Source organism: Dermacentor variabilis, chromosome 10, assembly GCF_050947875.1.
Source record: "Dermacentor variabilis isolate Ectoservices chromosome 10, ASM5094787v1, whole genome shotgun sequence".
Classification (NCBI taxonomy): domain Eukaryota; kingdom Metazoa; phylum Arthropoda; class Arachnida; order Ixodida; family Ixodidae; genus Dermacentor; species Dermacentor variabilis.
Genome location: NC_134577.1, coordinates 93,055,882 through 93,076,532, shown reverse-complemented (window position 1 = coordinate 93,076,532; position 20,651 = coordinate 93,055,882). Strand labels below are relative to the sequence as shown.

Genomic DNA, 20,651 nt, shown 5'->3' with positions numbered 1-20,651 from the left:
CCTGAGGCAGGATTTTTTTTTAACATATTGCTTTTGTTTAGTGTTTCAAAGTGATGATATGCTTTCTAGTGCAATATTTCAATTTGTGGACGCGTTCTGAGTGATGCTAGACTACTGTAAGGAACTAGGCAGTGGTATAAAAAGGGGGAAGAGCCTGGCAGGGCTTAGTGAGGGTTGTGCCGTGCTTGCTGACTGAGCGGTTGAGTTTCAGCGTAGTTCTAACGCTTGCCGGGAACGAGAACAAAAATGTGAACTCTCCCGAAGTCACTTTGCAGTGTCCCGTGCGAACCTGAACTAGAGAACGAGGCCTTCTCTGTGCGCTGCGCTCAAGAAACGTCGAGGGACGCCCGACTTCGGTTATGAGCATCATCGAGCGACATCCCTCCGGACAGCGGATGCAGTCCCCTGTCCATCGGGATCTCCTTCCCCCGGCGGGGCGGTCTGTTGCGTTTCGCCTGCGACACGTGGTTTTGCCGGCGCGACTGCGGCGGGGCGGCAGACATTTTGGCCCGATCGTCGTCGCCGCAACGCTCATCGGCAGGTGTTTCCAGGCGCGACTGCGGCGATGCGACCGCAAAGGATCACCCTCTCATTCCAGTCATTGTGCCCGAACGAGGCGATGCGAAAGCAGGGATCATCCCCTCATTACAGTCATTGTGCCCGACCGGCAGCGCTACAACAGGGTGCTACGAGATCGTGCTCGACATGGTGCTACGGCAGCGCTACAACAGGGTGCTACGAGATCGTGCTCGACATGGTGCTACGGCAGCGCTACGACAGGGTGCTACGAGATCGTGCTCGACATGGTGCTACGGCAGCGCTACGACAGTGTGCGTCACCATTAGCCCATTGTACATTCACGTGCTCGTCTTTTGAGGGGTTCCTTCTTGCCCTCAACTGCGAGAGTATAAAAACAGCTGCCCCCGGACGCCAAAAGGAGGGCTCCGATTTCTTCTGTTGAGTGAAGTGCTCTCCCGTCTCTCTACTTCGGTCAAACCTGACCGCGAACTCTTTGCGATGTTAAAATAAACAAGTTGTTTCGTTGTTACCAGTCGACTCATGCTTTGCCGGGACCTTCGGATGCTTCCAGTTGTACCCCAGGCCGCCAGGCCAACGCTACCCTTGGGGCTTGCGACCCAGGTACAACCACGGGCGTCAGCGCCGAGTTCCCAACAGATCGTACCAGCGGTGCGATCCAAACAGCGTCCATTTCTGCAATCAGCGCCCTTCACGATTCGCGTAAAATTTTTTCGGCCTCCGCCACTTCGCCTGTCTTTCACGCACGTCGCGATAGCCGCGGGAACTCCCTATTCAGTTCGACGTGTACAAACTGATTATGCACGATTATACATAACAAAATAAAAATATTCAGTTCCGATTCTACACCTTTTTCGCCTTGTGCCATTCGCTATCGGTCCGCGCCCACTTCTCCTGTCTGTTATGGGACTTCCCAAAACCGCAAAAACTGACCACGACAGTGACGTGTACGCATTAAAGATGCATTAATATGCCAAACAAAACTGAACTTTTTATTTTTTGGAATAGCAGAAGATTGCGCCTTTCCGAAAGCAATGTAAGATCGTGGCCCGCTGATCACTCTGGCTACTCGTAGTTGCCGGGGAAAATGAATTTATTTGCATATAGGAGGAGGAGGAGGAATAAACTTTATTTGCGCACAGCAGATTTGAGACCTAGGCCTCTACCTAAATGACGGCCTCGAGCCCTTGGGCCCTGGCGGCATCTTCGGCCTGCTGGATTGCCTTGAGTTGGTCTTCCGGTGCACAGCTGAGCAACGCGGTCTCCCACTGCTCTCCGGTCTTAATTATTTTATTCTGTATGGGTGTACGAGGACAAGCCCAAACCATATGTTGTAGGTGCGCCCTTTCTTCACAGAATCTACATCTATCCGTGTAACGGTCCGGGTAGTAGCGGTGGTAGGCCACCGGGTTCGGATATGTATCTGTTTGTAAGAGGCGCCATGCCGTCGCTTGCCGTCTATTTAACGAGGAGTGTGCCGGGGGGAAATGGGCCCTTCCCAATTTATAGTGTTTGGTGATCTCGTTAAAGCTGGTCATCCGGTCTCTCTCCGTTCCCAGTATTTGTTGCGTGTCACCTGCTCGGCCTGTCAGTTCTCGAGCCAGGTTGTGCGCTATTTCGTTCCCGGGAAGGGAGGAGTGTGCGGGTGCCCATATAATGTGAATGTCGCGATCTTCACGAAAGTTGTTTAAAATTCTCAGTGCTTCCGGCGAGATTCTTCCTTTTGCATAGTTCTTGACGGCTGTCTTGCAGTCGCTTACTACGATGTTAGCTTCCGTGGAGGCTATTGCCAGTGCTAAGGCAGCTTCCTCCCCCACCTCTGCCTTCCATGTTTTTACCGTCCCACCAACTCTGCAGTCACCCTCTAGATTCGTAGCAACTATCGACATACTCTGTCCATTTGCGTACTCCGTCGCGTCCACATAGACCACGTCCTTGGCACTACGGAATCTTTTGTGGAGAGCTCTCGCTCGTGCGTTTCTTCGATCTTGGTGAAACTCCGGGTGCATGTTTCTGGGGATTGGGGGTATTGATAGATGTTCCCTTATTGTCCTTGGGATGTCTCTCCGCACTCCGTGCTGTGCTTCGTACGTTATTCCGATGTCATCTAAGATGTGTCTCCTCGTCAAACTCTGCGTAAGCCTTTCATACTGCGCTACTCTCTGGGCCTCAATAAGTTCGTCTAACGTGTTGTGCACGCCGAGCTCCAAGAATTTTTCGTTTGACGTATTTGCCGGAAGTCCCAAGGCTTGCTTATACGCCCTTCTAATAATGCAGTCTATCTTTGCTTTCTCCGCAGCGTAGAGCTTGAGGTAAGGAACCACATATACAATACGACTGATTACGAATGTTTCTAATAATCGGATGAGATTGTGCTCTTTCATGCCATAGTGCCTGTTGGATATCCGCTTTATTAGTCTGATTGTTTGTTGAACACTACTGTCAAGTAGTCTAATGGTTTCTCCGTTATGGCCGTTTTCGGATATGCGGAGTCCCAGTATTCTCAGGCTCTCCACTATCGGTATCGTGGTGCCTTCTACTGTGACCACAATGCGCGGCCTTTCCCTAATGCTTTTTCGACCCCGGCATGTGGGCCTATAGAGCAGAAGTTCTGATTTTTGCGAGGAGCATCTCAGTCCCTTGTCTTTGATGTAGTCTTCCGCCGTGTTTACCGCAGTTTGAAGGATCTCTTCCACATGCCCATCGCTTCCACCCGCCACCCAAAGGGCGATGTCGTCCGCGTAGAGACTGTGTCCGAGTCCTTCTATCTTTTCGAGTCTCGTAGGAAGACCGAGCATTGCCACGTTGAATAGAAATGGAGATAGGACTGAAGCCTGCGGGGTACCCCTATTACCTAGCTTGAGCGCGTCCGATTTGCATTCTCCAATTGAAATATTTGCGGTACGATCTGTCAAGAGGTCTTTGATGTACGCGTATGTTTTACGTCCTACATCCAGCTTTTGGAGATCTTGTAGTATGGCCTTGTGCGTGACGGTGTCAAAGGCCTTAGTTAGATCGAGAGCTAGTATTGCCTTAGTGTCTAGACTTTTCTCACCCGCATCTATGATCTTATGTTTTAGTTTGAGCATAATATCCTGCGTCGATAACATTGGTCGAAATCCAACCATGGTATCTGGGTAAAGTCCTCCATCATCCATGTATCTCGTGAGACGTGTGAGAACCACATGTTCCATGAGTTTACCGACGCAGGATGTCAGTGATATGGGCCTTAAGTTCGTCAGTTGTGGTTTCTTTCCAGGCTTTGGTAATACAATAAGAATTTTTGCGTGACAGTATAACGCTGTTGATCCCTTCCGACACGTATATATGACATCGCTTTGCAAACTCTTCTTCTTTGAGAATTTGTTTTAGCGGCATTTTTAACGTTCCGTTGGACAAGGTTATCACAATGGAGGCTTGTTGGTGAATCATCAAGAACACTTCTGATGCAGCGCGAAATGTAACACGGACACAAGTATGTAAGACAACACACATCGTTGCTAGTAGCGCTGTGTCTTGTATTTTTGTATGTTCCTTCTTGTGTCCGTGTTCCCTTTCGCACTGCATCGAAAGTGTTCCGGTGGACGCCGCCGTGATTTTTTACCACGGATGGTGTTGAAAAAAAAAAACGCGTCGTCCGGTCCAATGGTACAGAAGCTATCATCATCAGCAATGGCTATTATCCCCTGAGCAAGCAAAAAATGCGAATGGCTCATCCCTCTCGTAACGGAGAGGCTACAAGCACTCATCAAAGTGAAGCGGACATCATATACATTCATTTGAATCACAGATACAACGTGATTCTACGCAGAGTCTAGTCGAGTGGTACAAAAAAAAAAACATTGACCTTCTCAATGGCTCATACGCCCGTAAGGCTGAGGCTACAAGCGCTCATCAAAGCGAAGCGAACAGTACATACGCCCATTGAAATCGCCCATGCAACACACCGAACATACGTTTCAATCACCTGCTGAGAGGATGCAACGTGAAGTCGAAGAGAAACGTCGTTGGCGCGAGTCTGCCCCCGAAGCGCGCGAAGCCGCAGCTAAGCGTCGAAAACAAGCCGAAGAAGCCGAACTGTGAGAGCAGCAACGCGACGATGCGAGACGGCTCATTACCAAAGTGCGCAGCAGGCGTTCGCCTTTACGTGTTACAGGAGCGTAACATTGCTGCCGATTTTGTGGCTATAGCCACAGCGAGCTAAGGGGAAGTGGTCCAATTGCAGACGCCGGCGCCACCTTCCACATCCCTTTCACTGCACTGGCTCAGCCAAATCGAAACCATCTCCGCGTCAGCCTGTTACTCGCCTTTTGTCAGCCTATTAGATAAGAGGAACCCGTCAAGGCAGGCGATGCTATTCGCTTTGAAATCAATCGAATGTGACCTCTTATAACCGAGTACAACGTTCGATTGGGCTGTTTGAACAACGCTATGGGTCAACGCCCGATGCTTGCGTCGGTGGTTTCGTAAGTTCGACGTCAGAAGACTGAATCAAAAACACACTGGGATAGTTTTACGTTATACGGCACATTGTATCTATCGTAAAAACCGTTTGTCAGTGAGTGGTCACCTTCGCTAATGATATGTTCTCTATTCCGATTGGTCGCATCCTGTTCTTGCGAACCCATTTAGCCTCCGAGTATAGATTTATAAATACGGGCCACGGGGCCGAATTCACCAGGGTTTTGTTCGTAAGTGCCGGTCACCAACGCTAATAATATCTTCGGCGTCACAATTGGCTGGCCTTGCGACCAGTTCTATAGTCTTATAGAATTCCTTCGCGAATTCTGATTCATCGAATTTTTCGTTGCAGTAAATACCACCCGCTCCCGATGTTAGACATATAATTAGTGAAAGTGGTCGGCCAATGGCAAAGATCATTTAGGAACAAAAGATATCTCAATTGGGTCTCAGCAATTAGGTGCCAAGAAAGTTCAAATAGAGGTCGGGAGTCGGGACTTGTATCTTTGATTTCGCTTGTGCGTGACGCCAGCTTTCTTGCTTCGCCGCTGCTATCGGCATGAATGTGTTGCTTTAAAAGAAGTAACGCTAAATATACGAATGTTTTACGATTCCTTAACTTAATCAGTGAACGCAATTTACACCCGCAGCCTTAGACCGAGAGACGTCTTCAATCGCTAATTTTATTTCCACTGTAGAAGGAAGGTCTTTCCCGGCGAACTCCAATTACTCATGTGTTACGTCAACAGACACAGTCCTACGAAGTTTGAATCTTCTTCGTGCAGAGGAAATAGTTAACAATAACAGGCTAAAGGCGCCAAGACCTCGGTGCTCTTGCCTATCAGTTTGTGTCGTTCTCGTTTCAGCACTGTAAAAGGTAGCGATGTGGATCCGTCGCGGTATTGTGACAACTGCTCATCAAAAGCGAAGAGCGGGGGCAATAGCACCACCACATGAGAGGGAGACACAGGCAGTGGATTTCTGCGTCCTCCACGTTCATCGCAGGCCCGAAAACTCGACAGGCAAGCAAACCACGTTTAGCGTAACTTCAACGCGAGGGTCGAGTTTTGCTCGAAGCGGCTCATTTGGCAAGGCCGGCGCTACTGCGCACTACACCAAGACAGCGCGAAGGGCTGAAAAGCACGGCGTGGGGCTTGTCGGTTAGCTTCTCGCGTTGTAGTAGTCGTTCGAGAGACGGCTGCAGGCGAAAGGGACAGGACGCGCCGCGCGCTCGGAGGACAATCGTCGCGGTAGCTCTTCACTCCCCTCTCACGAGCGGATCGTAACGAGCCGCTTTTCCATTCACCTGTCTCGGGTAACATGATGAATGGCCTGGGAAAAGCCTCGTGCCGCGGGGACGCACATACACGCGACGCGGCAACCGCGTTTTTTACGACGCCGAAGCTGCGCGCCATATGCAGACGCCGCCGGCAGTGCAAGAGCGGCGTCCCGCCACGGCAAAGCCAACCGCTGCAACGAAGAGCGCAGGCAGCGGCGGGGGTGAGGACCGGCCGCAGCGTCGCCGTCGGAACGACCCTGGCGCAGCGCCGCTAATCGGAAGTCCGCATCGGTTATATAAGAATCGCCGATACGGACCGCGATTAGCGCTCCCTCGCCTTTGCACGTCTTTCTCGCGAAAACGGGGCGCCTAGCGACACCGCAGCGCGCCGCCTCCCTCGCGCTGGTCGGTTGTCGACGGAGTGAACGCCGAGCAAGAGCTCCAAGTCACGGCGCTATTTTCAGAGTTCCAGTGTCAGGCGAACGACCGGGCATCACAGCGGCGAAGATGGGGAGAGAGTTGGGAAAAAATAAAAACGTTGCTCTCTTCGGCTCAGCTCCCGGGACGTCCGCTCTCGGGCGTCGTCTGCTTGTGCTGCGGCTGCTGCTATCGCTGCGCCGTTGCGCGTAGAAAGCGAGCAGCGTCCACATTTATTCGCTCGAGCGACGTCCGGCGAACTTTGACGTCTCTTTTCTCGGGTCGTTTTTATCTCGGGGGCCCTGATCGGGTTTGCGTTATCCAACACACAAAGCGGGCTCGCAAGAGAGAATGGTTGTCTCGTTTGCTTTCTTCTTCTTTTTGAGGAACGACCTCGGTAGCCGACGGCGACCACCGACGCGCGCGCGCGCTGCGGGTGATGCGGCCTCACGTGGAGTGAAGGTCCCGCCCCCTTAGGCGCGTGACGCGCCGCGCGTCACGCGACCTGCGCGCCGCCATTGGCTCTGGACGGCGGTGAGTGACGGCTCGGGGCCGGTTTATCGCTCCTCCCTCCCCGCCTCGCTCGCTCGCACGCCCAGCGACCCACTGCAGCGGCTGCGGCGATTATTTGGCCCGTACTACGCCACAGTTGAAATCCGCATTGATTTTGGCGCAGCTTTTTGTTTGGTTGGCCCGGCGAGTTGCTCTTCATCCTCCGCCATCATCTGCTCGTCCCGGGATCAGTGGAATCGATAGAAGCTGCGCAGCGCTTTTCGGCGCTCCCGTGGGACCCCGCTCGTTCGTTCGTCGGTGGCCTTTCTCTCTGACGTGTGTCTGTATCGCCGCGAGGAAAACCCGGAAGGAGCGTGCGTATTTTCTGTGATAACACTCCCGTCGTCGACTGCCGCCACCGAGTCGCCCCCGCGCCAAGTGTTGTGCCCGGAAAGGATGCGCGTGCCGCCCCTTGGATTCTGCCGCTAGAGCATGGTGAGTGTGTTGTGTGCCTTTCTCCTCTGGCTGGCGCGCTGCTGAGACGGGGCGCGGCGCGCGCGGACCCCCGTCTCTTGGAAGGGCTGACCGCGGCCCCGGCTGCTGGGCCCAAGCCAGGTCAGCGGCGCCGCGCTGGCTGCTTGCGCGTTCGACGCTCGTCAGTGCCCCGGGTGTGACCGGCGGCGACGGAGCGCTAGGCCTAGGCTCTACGCACGATCGCGAGGCTTAAGCCCGCGTGTGCCCTTGGGCCCTCCTCGCGGCGCTGGTTTCGGATCGCCCGTTATGGGCCGCGCCGCGCGCCGCCGTGAAAGCTGAGCACGCGGCGCGCGCGCGGCGATGTGCGCGGTGGCAGGAGGGGGGGTCGGTCCCGTGTCCGAGCGGTGTCGCGTTTCTCGAAAGGGGGGGTTTGCCCCGCGACCGCAGCGACGTCGGCGGCACAGCAGCCTCTGCGCGGCGTCTGCTTGTCCCCGGCTTGTGCGTGTGTGTGTGTGCGGCAGTTATGTCAGCCGAGCCTTGAACGGGGCCGACCTTGCACGCCTTGGCGGCTCGGAAGCGCCAAGGCGACTCGCCTCGTCATGGGCGACCATGTCCCGAGGGCGCGCTCCCAAAAGGGAACGGGCTCGATCAAGGCCGGCCAGTTTGCCGCACTGTCCTTGTGTAATGTGGTATCCTTGGAGGCGCAGTTTCGCGGAGGCTCTCGCGCGCTGCTGCCGCCGCTTCCGCCGCGGAGCTCCCATGCGGACCGCCTCGGGGACTCCAAGCCATGAGGTAAGCGCGCGCGCGAGCGAGGTTTATTTCCAGGGCAGCCCGAATTAGCGGCGCTTCCCGCCCCCCTCGAAATAGACGCGCGTCGCGCGCGGCCGGGTCCCCGGCGGTGCTGCGCGATGAGCAACCTTGAAATGCGCGCCGCCGGTGCGAACCCACTGCTGCCACTGCTTCCGCGGATGGTCCGCCGGTCCAGCCCTTGACATTCGGACCCCACCGCGCATTCGGAACCGCTGCCGCCGCGCGAGCTCGTGGCCTCCCCCCCCCCTCCCGGCGCCGGACCTTGGGCGCCGTTATCGCGGGGCGGCCTTGGCGGCTCGTAATCGAGAGACCCCGCGCGCAACGCGTTGTGTGTGTGTGTGTTGGTCGCGCAGGCGTCGCAGCGGAGCCGCTGCCTCGTCGTGGTACTGCCTGCCCAGCGGCCTGCAGCCGATGGTGGCGTGCGGCATACCGGCCAGCTGTAGCCTTCCCCAGCTCTCACGGGACTGCATGCCTCTGGTGGGTACCGCCGCTGCATCCAAGGTCTGCGGCCCAGCAGCGAAACGAGCAGCAGCAGAAGCGCGCGCTTCCGGTCCGCCCAAGGTTGGCCGCCTGTGACGCCGTGCGCGCTGCTGCTGCTGCTGGCTGTTACGTCAGGGCCGCTCACCTTGGCCGCCGACGGCGCGGCGTATAACGCGCATGTTTTTCTTCCGCGTGTGCTGTCGCAGGATGAATTCCATCCATTCATTGAGGCCCTCCTGCCTCATGTGAAGGCCTTCTCGTACACCTGGTTCAACCTCCAGGCGGCCAAGCGCAAGTACTTCAAGAAGCACGAGAAGCGCATGAGCTTGGACGAGGAGCGCCGCTGCAAGGAAGAGCTTCAGGTGCGGACTCGCGCGCGCGCGCGCGCGCAGAGGCCTTGACACAGAGCCGCCGGGCAGCCGCCCTTCGCTCGCTGCTTCCTACATCTCACCCCCCTTCCGCAAGCGACACTGCCAAGGTCCTCACCCCCCTCGCCTCCCTCCGGCAGGCGCGCAATCTTGAACAAGCTGCGGCCTATCGGCTAGTGGCGGTTCCCCCGCGGTAACAGCTATATAGTCGCCTTCGGAAAAAACAGCACTTCTGCTCCGCCCTGAGGCCTCGCGCCGACGATATTGTGGTTCACGGAGACGAGCCCGTACGCGCCTTGTGGATTGACCCTCGACGAGCCGCTTGCGGATATACGCGCGTGCCGTCGCGCGGCGGCGAGCGCAGTGCCGTCGAAGCCCACGCACAACGCAAATAACTCGACTGCCGAAAGCTTTATCTGCACGTGCCGGCGGAGAAGCGCCGGGAGCTGGAAGTCAGTGCGTGGTGTCGAGTGCGAGCGCCCGTCCCGGTCGAAGGAGGGCGTCGCGCGTACAAGCAGAGAGAGAGAGAGGATAGGAAGCCCCCACCGGGGGCTGAAGGTGTCATGAAATAGCGCGCCTCGGTCACTGTCCCCGCAGCTAGCTGGTGTCCGGCCAAGTGGGCCTTGTTGTGGGCCACTGGATCCCACCTTGAATGTTTGCACATAAACTGTACGGCGCTTGCCAAAAGCAACCCCCTCCTCCCCCCCCCTTCCGCACCACTCTCCTATGCTGCCTCGGGTAAAAAATAAAAAGCAGAGGGAGAGAAGGTGGTCCTCGCCAAGAATGCTCTCACTCACAACTGAGGTCTTTCACTTGTGCCCATACATTTGCCAATTTGCTGTTGTACTTTCACCAAAGCTCACTGGAGCCATCTTCAAAATAGTTCACCCATACAAAGATATTTCACGCAATCTTTAATATAAGTTTTTTTTAGTTACATGACACTTGTGTTTCTTTTATACACCAACATTGGGGAAGGCTGGCTGCGCATGACATATGAACAAATTTTTTTGCTCTTTGGACTTACCTTAATTTCTTTTTTTTGTCATGGCAGATACTGTTCCTGTTTATGTTTTTGATATGATGGCATATTTCTGAGGCAGAGTTAATTGAAATTACCACTTGATGTGTGTGTTTGTGTGATGCTGCATTTTGCATTGAGGTTCCCAGACGTCTACACACACAATCTAGATATGTATGGCTTTGCCAGGCCTTAGTTCGTTTCTACTAAAGGCTCATCAAAAGGAAGGTAACATTAACATTCACCACTGCAAGTTCTTGGTAGCATTGTTCATGACCTGCAACGTTGCAAACCCCTAGCTGTGCGTTTGAAGTTGGTGAAACCAGTAACTCCATGTTATCGGCAATCCTAATAATCATTGAAACCAATCCGTATTGAACTTATAGAGTATAATCGAAACACGGGGTATGAGCCTACATAGTAAGAGTGAAGTCAAGCATGGCTTTTAGGAAATTGTACTTCATTGTGCTATATATTTTAGTGGGTACAAACATTTCCATCACTTTCTTTATTATACTGCAATGATTATCATGTGTAAAAGAAACTCATGGTTGGTGTCCTTCACTCAGCTTTCTACCATGATACAAATTGCCATGGGACAGCAAGCTCTGCCACAATATTACAGATTAAGTCTCATGACCAATGACAGACAGTGAAGTTGCTTTCGTTGTGCCATGTATTACTACAACACTTTATAGAAACCTACTGCAACCTTTAGAAGCTTTCATATAATTCAAGAGTCATTGACCCGATTAGTCTAACATCATCATTTTGCTTGATTTGGTTGCATTCAGTGGCCGTCGTAGACTCCAGCAAACTGCTATGCATTGAAAGATTTGCAAAATCAATTTTGAAATGTTGATCGCTCGTTAGTTAAGGTGAAACAGGCTCAGTTGTATGGAGTGCGCAATTTTACCCATGATGGCAAACACATGCACATTTGCAACTTCGTTTCATAATCTGTGGAGTGCCCATTGCAGCAGTTGAGTGGCTACGGCATTATTTGACTGAGCACAAGGTCTTGGGTTCGATTCCCAGCTGTGACATCCACATTTTGATGGGAGCGTGATGCAGAATGTTTAAAGGCGATTCAACCTCTAGTTGAAGCTGAGGACAGAGCGAGTCGGGGCAAGAATGGGCCTGGATCACTGCGAATGACACTCTATCGCATCACCCCTCATGTGAGGGCAGTAGGAGGAGCGTTGGACTTCTTTAATTATTTTTTACTGCACTGTAACAGGGTCGGGCCATGAGAAAGGTTAGAAGCAGGCATACCCGATACAGAAAGGGGGGGGTAACTCACCGACGAACATGCAATCTTCAAAACCACCTAATTACCAAGCTTTGGTGGCGTCCTACAAAACCCTTGGTGGCCTGAATTAACCTATAGCTCTCTATTACAGTTCTCATAGCCAAGCCTGCGTTGCTTGGGGCGTTAATTCCATCGTTCAATGCATCCATCAAATCTAAAAGTGAGAGTGTTTTAGTAACAAATGATAATGTGCTACATGCCTAAAGGATCGAGAAGTCCAATTTAGAAATGCATTTGTCGGACCTGATTATAATCAGGTAGCATCCAGCATGAGGACACCTTTGTGACATACGCAGTATTCGTTTTACACATACATCCATTACATATCGATATCACTGAGGTAATTCTATATTTAGTTCATTATAGCCGATGATCCCATTCTATCTGTGATTGTTATATCAAGGTTCAACTGTATTAAGCGAGGTTGATAGCCTAAAAATTTGGGGAGTTGGCATTTAGCTCAGCCTTATCTTAAGCTTGGCTTCAGTGTAATGTAACACAAAACCAGAAGACGGGTGGGGACGTTACTTTTAAATTCTGCATCAGGTGCATGTGACATCAGATAATTTGGCAATGCTTGCACCTGATGAGTTGGTTACAGACACAAAAAAGGTGCACTATGCATGAAGATAAACAAAACCTGGCAAAATCTGCAGATCTTCTTGCGATAACAATGACTGAAGTTAGCAAAAGCACCATGAAATTCATGACATTGCAATGGTATCATCCGTGATATGGTTTATGTGCACTCAACTTTAAAGGGTAGAAATTTAGCCTTGATAATCATTTGTTTTTTTTTTTTTTTGCTTGCTTCTTTGTTTATCACTTTCATTTGGAGAAGTGCAGATAGTTTTGCAAGAATGCTCCATCATCTAAAACTTTTAGTGTTTTGCTTTGACGTTCCTAAAACCAGTTTTCGAGGTACCTGACGTGACAGTTGCAGAAACACATTCATTGCACGGTTACCGAAATACCGTCAAATATCGATACTACCGATACTATCGATACCGTCACCCGCTATCGATCTCCCTTTCAAACATTTTATCCATTCATTCTGCCTCACTTACAGCTTAAAGGCATCTCTCTCTCTTTTATTATTATTCCTTGTCTTTCCTTATTAGTATTTCATTGGTGGGAGTGAAAACAGGACGTAACATTTACACACCACCTTGTCTGTATGCTGTTATGTAATGCCATTTTTTAAAAATATTAGTCGTAAATATTACAACATAATAGTGCATTGCCATGCACTGTGCACCATTATTAGACGATTTTTATTGCAAGATCAGTTGTCTTGAACCCAGTGAAAGACAAAGGCTTAACAATCAAGAATTGCTTTAGGGAGGTGCATTTTGACGAAGTTTCCTTCATTTGGCCTTAAAATATTCTTTGCTCCTACCAAAGTGGAACATTCAATGAACTCAAAATACTGATGTTCGCTGCATGAGTGAAGTAGCTTATCTTGTTGTTTAAGCTGAGGTTTACCTAGGACATAGCAAGATCAGTAAAGTCAGTAATTTGCATGTCTCATGAATGTGAAACAATCAGGAGTCCAAGCTAAGCCATAGTTCTGGTGCGTAACATTCAGTTCATTGTTCGTGTTCGTTGTCTGTCTAAATGGAGCAGAATCTGCTGCGGGTAATACGCAACCAGATTGGCGATGGCAAATGTACATTCGGAACTTCCTTTTGAAATCATGCAAGTACTGGCTGCATTTTGTGGACGGAATGCCTGTTAAAGTTGCCACACCTCAAAGTACAGTGTTGGTAACCTGAACTCAAGCACGAAAGAATCAGCATCAGTTAGCTAAAGCTTGTGAAAGTGGCAACACCCTTTTGCTTGAACTGTTGCAAGGTTGAGTAATCCAAGATGGCACAAAATGCATGCTTAAAGGGGAGGTGCTACTCGAAACAACTTTGTTTTTGTTATTCGTACTAGAGATTTGAAGATACTGCCATTCATAGAGTTTTTTTATGTAGATTTCAAATATGTCATTAGTTTTTGGGCAGCTGCTATATTTTTTAGTTATGTCCTAGCCAACTGTAAAATATAGTGGTTATTGTGGGCAGTTCCTAGTGTATAAAATTTTCACAAAAAACATCATGCTTATTTAGCTCATTGTAGACTGCAAAGTGCCGATTACTATCTAAAGAGCACATACAATTACTGGAACTTTGCAAAAATTAAAATTATGACACTTTAACTCATTTTTTCCACAATCCCATGAAATATAACCTCGTACTTTTGCGACTAGTACTGAGAGATATTGCAACTTAAAGATATCAGCATTCTACATATCTTAGAAGAGTCTGTATGCTAAGTTTCTTCAGTATAGGACAGTTACAGGTGCACAAGGTTGTCCTTACGGGATTGTGAAAAAAAATTTGTTGAAGTGTCATCATCGTTACCATCAGCCTAGTTTATTACCACGGCAGGATGAAGGCCTCTCCCTGCGATCTCTAATTACTCCTGTCCTGCGCCAACCGGTTCTAGCTAGTGCCTGCAATTTTCTCAATTTCATCACCCCACCTAGTCTTCTGCCGTCCTCGACTGCGCTTCCCTACTCTTAGCACCCATTCGGTAACTCTAACGGTCCACCAGTTATCTAACCTATGCATTACATGACCTGCCCAGCTCTATTTCTTTCTCTTAATATCAATTAGAATATCGGCTATCCCTGTTTGCTCTCTGATTCACACAGCTCTCTTCCTGTCTCTTAATGTTATGCCTAACATTCTTCGTTCCATCGCTCTTTGCGCGGTCCTTAAATTGTTTTCGAGCTTCTTTGTCAGTCTCCAACCTTTTGCCCCATATGTCAGCACTGGTAGAATGCATTGATTGTACACCTTTCTTTTTAATGGTAATGGTAAGCTTCCAGTCAGGATCTGGAAATGTCTGCCGAATGTGCTCCAACCCATTTTTATTCTTCTGTAAATTTCCTTCTCATGATCAGGGTCCGCTGTGAGTAATTGACCTAGGCAAACATACTCCTTCACAGACTCTAGAGGCTGACTGGCGATCATGAACTCTTGCTCCCTTGCCTGGCTATTCATCATTATCTTTGTCTTCTGCATATTAATCTTCAACCCCACTCTTATACTATCTCTGTTAAGGTCCTCAATAATTTGTTGTAACTCGTCTGCATTGTTGCTGAATAGAACAATGTCATCGGCTAACCGAAGGTTTCCGAGATATTCACCATTGATCCTTACTCCTAAGCCTTCCCAGTTTAATAGCTTGAATACTTTTTCAAAGCACGCAGTGAACCACATTGGAGAGATTGTCTCTCCTTGTCTGACCGCTTTCTTTACAGGTATGTTTCTACTTTTCTTGTGTAGAAATAAGTTGAAGAGTACTAATCTCTTTTTTTTTTTTGCCTAGTTCCACTAATTATGCATGCTGTTTGGATAGATATTGGCACTTTGCAATCTACAAAGATCTACATAAGCTACAGCACAATGCTTTCTGCAAAAATTTAATTCACAAGAATGTGCCCGCAAAGCTCACTATATTTTGCCGTAAGACATGACTACTCAAGAAATGTAGCAGCCAGACAAAAAAAAAAGACAAAAAAACTAACAACATATTTAAAATTTGCTTGGGGAACTCTTTAATTGGCTCAATTTTCAAACTTCTAGTAAACAAATGATAAAACAAAATTATTTTGAGTAGCATCTCCTCTTAAACACTCATAAAACATATTTCGAGACCTCACAGCTAGTGACAGTGCCTTTTTACTGTGAGGTATCATATGTTAGTGCCATTTCGTATGTATTTTTCTTTTTTTTCTTATCCCTGCATTAGAATTAATTGTAGCTGCTTCATTTTTTATTATTATTTTTTCATGGAGAAAACTGCGTACCTTGCAAAGGTCTCTTCTTTGATTCATAACTGAGTGCAATGCCAGGATTTCACAATATACTGGTGAAAGAAAACGCAAGAAGACGAACAGACAGGCTGATTCGTGAACTGACAACCACTTCATTCTTTTTCCGGCATGCGTCTCATGTACCAAATTTGAAATACGATAATAGAAAACAGGGCCCAAAAGAAGGAAACCAGAGATTAAAGCGAATTGTCAGTTCGCGCATCACCCTGTCTGTCTGTCTTCTTGTGTCACCTTTCACCAGTCTTTCGGCAGAGCGCACAGCCGTGAAGTCGCACCAGCTAACCCCTGTCCCAGCTTCATTGTTGTTTAATGGCGTGAGCAAAACTAGCTGTGACTAAATCTTCCCGTGTAGTGGCACATAACCATGAGTGCGAACAATTGGGAGAACCAGAGGGGCTCGATATTTTGTCAAGAGTATTAAAACCACGTGAAGTCAACAGAACTGTAAGGCAAGAAAGACATTAGGGAAATTAACTGTTCTCTTAATTGAAATGTAGAAATAATGAGGAGAAGAAAAATGAAAGTGGACAAAAAGACAACTTGCTGCAGGTGGGCTGCCATGGCTGCATTTAAATGGCACTCATTCCCACTCACACCCTTCGTTTCTCAGTAATGCTCTATCTCACACCTGTGAAATCAGTTGGGAGTAAGTTCACGTCAGTGTACTTGTGAACGAGTGTGCCGACCTATGCGCAGTCAATCCAGCGAAAGTGCAGCTACGTAGACTGCAGGGGCGACGGCGTGCGCAGGTGGTTTTACTTTGAGACTCTGGGTGAGCGACTGGAGCCACCGATGCGAAGAAAGAGTCCACGAGTGAATTTTCAGGTCACTGGCCCCGCCCAATTGCGCACGCAGGGCGAGCGTCCAGAGGTGAAACAAAAGTGGGCCTCACGGCTGCTGGGCAAGCTGCGCAAGGACATCACACAGGAATGTCGCGAGGACTTTGTGCTGGGCATCACGGGCAAGCGGCGGGCCGCCTGCGTGCTTAGCAACCCCGACCAGAAGGGCAAGATGCGACGCATTGACTGCCTACGACAGGCTGACAAGGCAAGTCGGCCCCGCCTTTTTTCATTCATTTGCACGAATGTGGCATTCTCTTTGCAGAGTACGAATTATTGCTGTATAGCTGGTCGAATCTGGCTCCTTGGGCGACGTACTCTACTCCACTACACAACCTCTCATGTTTCATACCTCCTATGGCCACGGGGACTAAACGGATCGTACACTTGCTTCAATTTTATCTTTGAGTACAGTCAACAATTGTGAAATATTTGAAAACTATAAAGGATATTTGAATTTATGAAGAATTAGGTACTGGATTGACTTGTCTACTCTAGTTTTGATTTAGAGGGGGTGCCGAGGATGTATCAAAACAAAAACGTAGCTCTTACTGTGCCAGTCGTTGGTAGAGTAATACACGATTGTGGCAGGAGGAGCCAAAGTTATGGAATGGCACGCTGCTAAGGCATTCAAAAGTTTGGTTGTCCTTATTTTCATCTATGGAGAGAGTGATGATGCTCCAAAGCTGTCCATACCTGTACATGCTATGCTTTAAAAATCTACTAAATTTTTGCCTGCTTTGTTCTTCGTCGCGGTCCTTTAAGAACGGCCTTCTGTATAGAAAACAGGTGTCACATAATGCATATTTCAGATCCTGCCTTTTACTGGAAAAATCCTTCAGAGCTTCTATCTGTGGTTCCAATTAATGAAAGCTTTCTTTACATTACCGGTAATTCCATTTAAATGATTTTTATTTCATGAGATTCTGCTGTACTATGTCAGATTAGTCTTTCTGAAGCTGAAGGGCTGGTAATTGTCTAATATTTTAAATTAAGCAGATGGTGCATGAACCTATTGGGTGGTGGATGTGGTGCATATTCCAGCACATCCTCCAAGACTTTCAGGGTGGCCACAAGTGCCATCCTAATCTCAGAGGGCATTCTGAAGAGCTGTGCTGGTTCTCTTGCGCCCTGGTTGTTGTGTGCTTTTGGCAAGCTGTAGTGGCATTTATTTTTTTTCTTTCAGTTTCAGTATCAAAAACATCTATTCTTGCAAGCTTTATTGTGATGTGTCCGCTGTTATTTTGTACGTAAAGCTTTGTATGGAGGCTGCTCAATATTGACACTATTAAAAAGAGAAATATATACTACTAAACCTTTTAGTAGCAGGCCTTTAAGCTTTAGCAGTAATGATAAAGTAGTTGCTCTTACTATGAGCTACTATTACTGCTCTTAATACTAAGTCACAGCAAAGTAAAATGTTACGAAACCAAAAGACAGGTGGCGAGTGGTGACATCGTCCTGGAACTTTCCACACCATGACATCATGAAGTTTGACAATATTTATTCTGACTTGTTAATCATTTAGTCGTAAATAACAATGAATTGTACTCTAAAGAAACAAATCACTCAGCATATAAACTTTCAAAGCTTATTTTTTGCCAAGACAGCCCAAAAACGAGAAGATACTTCTAAATACATGTAGTCATATGAGTTTACCCCTGCTAAAGTCACAGCATAATGTAAAAAAAAAAAGTTTGACATCCATTTTTTTAATAAGCAACCTTTTACTTCTAAATCAGTAAAGACAGTCTCTCAAGAACACATTACTAATCTTATTGTGTTTGTAGTGTTGCTACATAGTGCCCCTTTAAAGCGATGCTGAAAGCAAGCATTAAGTCAAGTGATGTGACAACAGTCTAAAGTGTCGAAAGTAGCACTCATGCAAGCAGCTTAGCTATTGTGAGTGATAAATGCTGATGGGGCAAGATTGGTGTTGCCACTGCGAAGATAAGGTATTATCTTCCATAAAGTAGTATGTCTCATTTTTTAAATCTGTAACTAGTTACTTGAAGCAGGAAGTAGTGCGCAACAGTGCATGGCTTTGGAGATTGCTGCTTCTGCAGGGGAAACCCTGTTCATTGCAGGCTATGCAAATTAGAAAAGAAACACGCTGCTTTTTTAATTGCTGTATTCTTGGTACCTAAGTTATCTCTTTCCATAAAGTAAACATTGCCCAGTTTCTGGATGGGTCATCTAACAGTCTAGATTGATTGTGCACTTGCTTTCTTCAACTTTAGCTAAAAAATTTCGACCACACCTAACCAGCTTTGAGCTAATCTTGGGACAGCTTTATTACATGCGCTCGGTTTTGACGAACGGCTAGCTTGTGGTTGTGGCTAGGTTGAACAGACGAATTAAGTCAATTTTTTCCCAAAATCATGCAAATAATGGTCCACATGGTTGAACACTTTATAGAACACATCCCTTTTAGATCAAATTGTATACCTGTTACATGGGATTCAATAACTGTGATGTTACATTTCTGACAACAGCATCACGGATTTAAATGCCAGCAAGGGCATTCACACTTCAGTGGAGGCAGGTTACAGATATGGTCATGTATTGAGATTTTGGTGTGCTTTCTATGAAGGCACCGAAGATGTTAAAACGGATCTACTGCCCTGTTTATGGCCTCCTTTATAGCCTAGACCCATAGCTTTATCATATGAAGCACAATAGCCTCCTCAGAACTGAAGCCAGCCCAGGGGCATAAGAGACTTTTAGTTTGTTTATAAATGTATTGCGGTTTACAGAACACTGGATAACCAGACAGGTGTATGGCAGTAGAAGCGTTGGCAGTGACAACTCGTGCCACAGTGTTTAAGCAGAGAGCATACAAAGCTGATGCTGCAGTGACCGACCATGTTCTACTGAACCGCTGGTGTAAAGCATAGGTAGCAACCTAATCGTTAGCGCACAGTTCTTTAGCGATTTTCTTTTGGCGAAAATACCTATGCAGTACAAGAATGTCTTAAACACATCATACTCGGGTGTTGGAAGATGTCATTATCAGCTTTGCTGCTACCATCCACAGCTCCAGTAACCCGGTAATCTGTAAATGGTAAAAAGTGTATCGAAAAGCTAATACTCTCTATAACTGTTTTTCACGTCAGTTATTATTACCAATTGGTATGTTATGTAGATGAAAAATTCAATGATGTTTGAATACCTCGAGTAAATGTAGAAGGTACCGTCTCTGCATACCATGAAATTAATTGTTTCCCTGTTTCGCATAAGGACCGTTCTTCCTTTTCTCTTTTCTTTTTTTCACTTAAGCACGAAGATCAAGGTGTAACATTGCCTATGTTCTAATATTTCCCATAGATGGCAAATTAGACGTCTAAGTAGACATCAGCCATCTTAAGTTGCCCTAATTCTGACGAAGCCATCAAAGAGAGTGTTGCAAAGACATCATCGAAGTCAAAAATGATGCAGGCTAGTTTGCTGTCCAAACAAGATGGTGGCTGAGCAGGAAATTTGGAAACTTTACTGGAAGGTCATCTGTTGACAAGAAAACGTAGTTGCACTTTTCTATGCGCTAAATGTAAGTTACGTTATGTTTTTCATAGGTTCGCAGATGCAAAATGTTAAAATGCAACAATGATATGTGCTTTTCTTAGCTTTTTCTCATTGGCTCAAGGTGATGTCACATCGTATAAACTTCTTCCAGGCGGTTCCAGGTGCATTCCACTGCTTGGGCTCGAAGCTGTCTCTTTAGCTGTCTACTTAGAATGCTTCTGATGCTGTCTAGAATTGGAACACATCCATTGTGTGGCAGGTTGGCATGTTGATGCTGCATGCTGAATTTTCATGCCAGCTTGTAGTATCCAAGGCACATCTTGTGCGTGCTTCTTGTCTGTGGTTACTCAGTGGTCTATATCAGATTAGCGACAATTTTCACAAAAGCTGAGGGCAACAATATGTTTAAACCACTCCCATACAGTTCCGCAAGGCATCATCAAACTTTATATGTGGGATCAGCGTTTTACGTAATTGCCTCCAACTTAATTTTGCAAAGAATTAAAGGCGATGTGCATGTAATGTTACAAGAGGTTTTGTGAGGATGGATTGATATGAGATCAAGAATATGCCATCGTCATCGGCAGCAGCCTATTTATGACCACTGAAAGATGAAGACCTGTCCGAGCAATTTACAGTTACCCCTGTCTTGTGCTAGCTGACCACATCTTATGGCTGGGAATTTTCTAATTTCATTGCATCATCTACTTCCTCTACTGTGCTTCCCTTCTCTTGGCAGCCATTGTGCAA

The 20,651-nt window shown here is 47.9% G+C and overlaps 2 protein-coding genes across 7 annotated transcripts in view; one reads left to right on the top strand and one right to left on the bottom strand.

Moving 5' to 3' along the window:
* LOC142559665 (uncharacterized) overlaps positions 1-4,662 on the bottom strand; it is a 221,859-nt gene extending 217,197 nt beyond the window's left edge. Inside the window, exon 1 of the mRNA XM_075671234.1 lies at positions 4,505-4,662. The gene's annotated coding sequence lies outside the window, so the exon portion shown is untranslated. The remainder of the gene's footprint in view (positions 1-4,504) is intronic.
* Positions 4,663-7,267: 2,605 nt separating this feature from the next.
* Positions 7,268-20,651, top strand: part of NfI (Nuclear factor I) — a 95,075-nt gene continuing 81,691 nt past the window's right edge. For 3 of the 6 annotated variants that reach the window (XM_075673199.1, XM_075673196.1, XM_075673193.1), the window contains exons 1-4: positions 7,704-8,452; positions 8,824-8,947; positions 9,157-9,312; positions 16,396-16,587. In XM_075673199.1, coding sequence (XP_075529314.1) covers positions 8,448-8,452; positions 8,824-8,947; positions 9,157-9,312; positions 16,396-16,587 — 477 coding nt within the window. In that variant the 5' untranslated portion in view covers positions 7,704-8,447. Of the gene's footprint in view, positions 7,682-7,701; positions 8,453-8,823; positions 8,948-9,156; positions 9,313-16,395; positions 16,588-20,651 lie in introns of those variants that run through there. The other 3 variants (XM_075673194.1, XM_075673197.1, XM_075673195.1) reach the window with 3 other exon arrangements.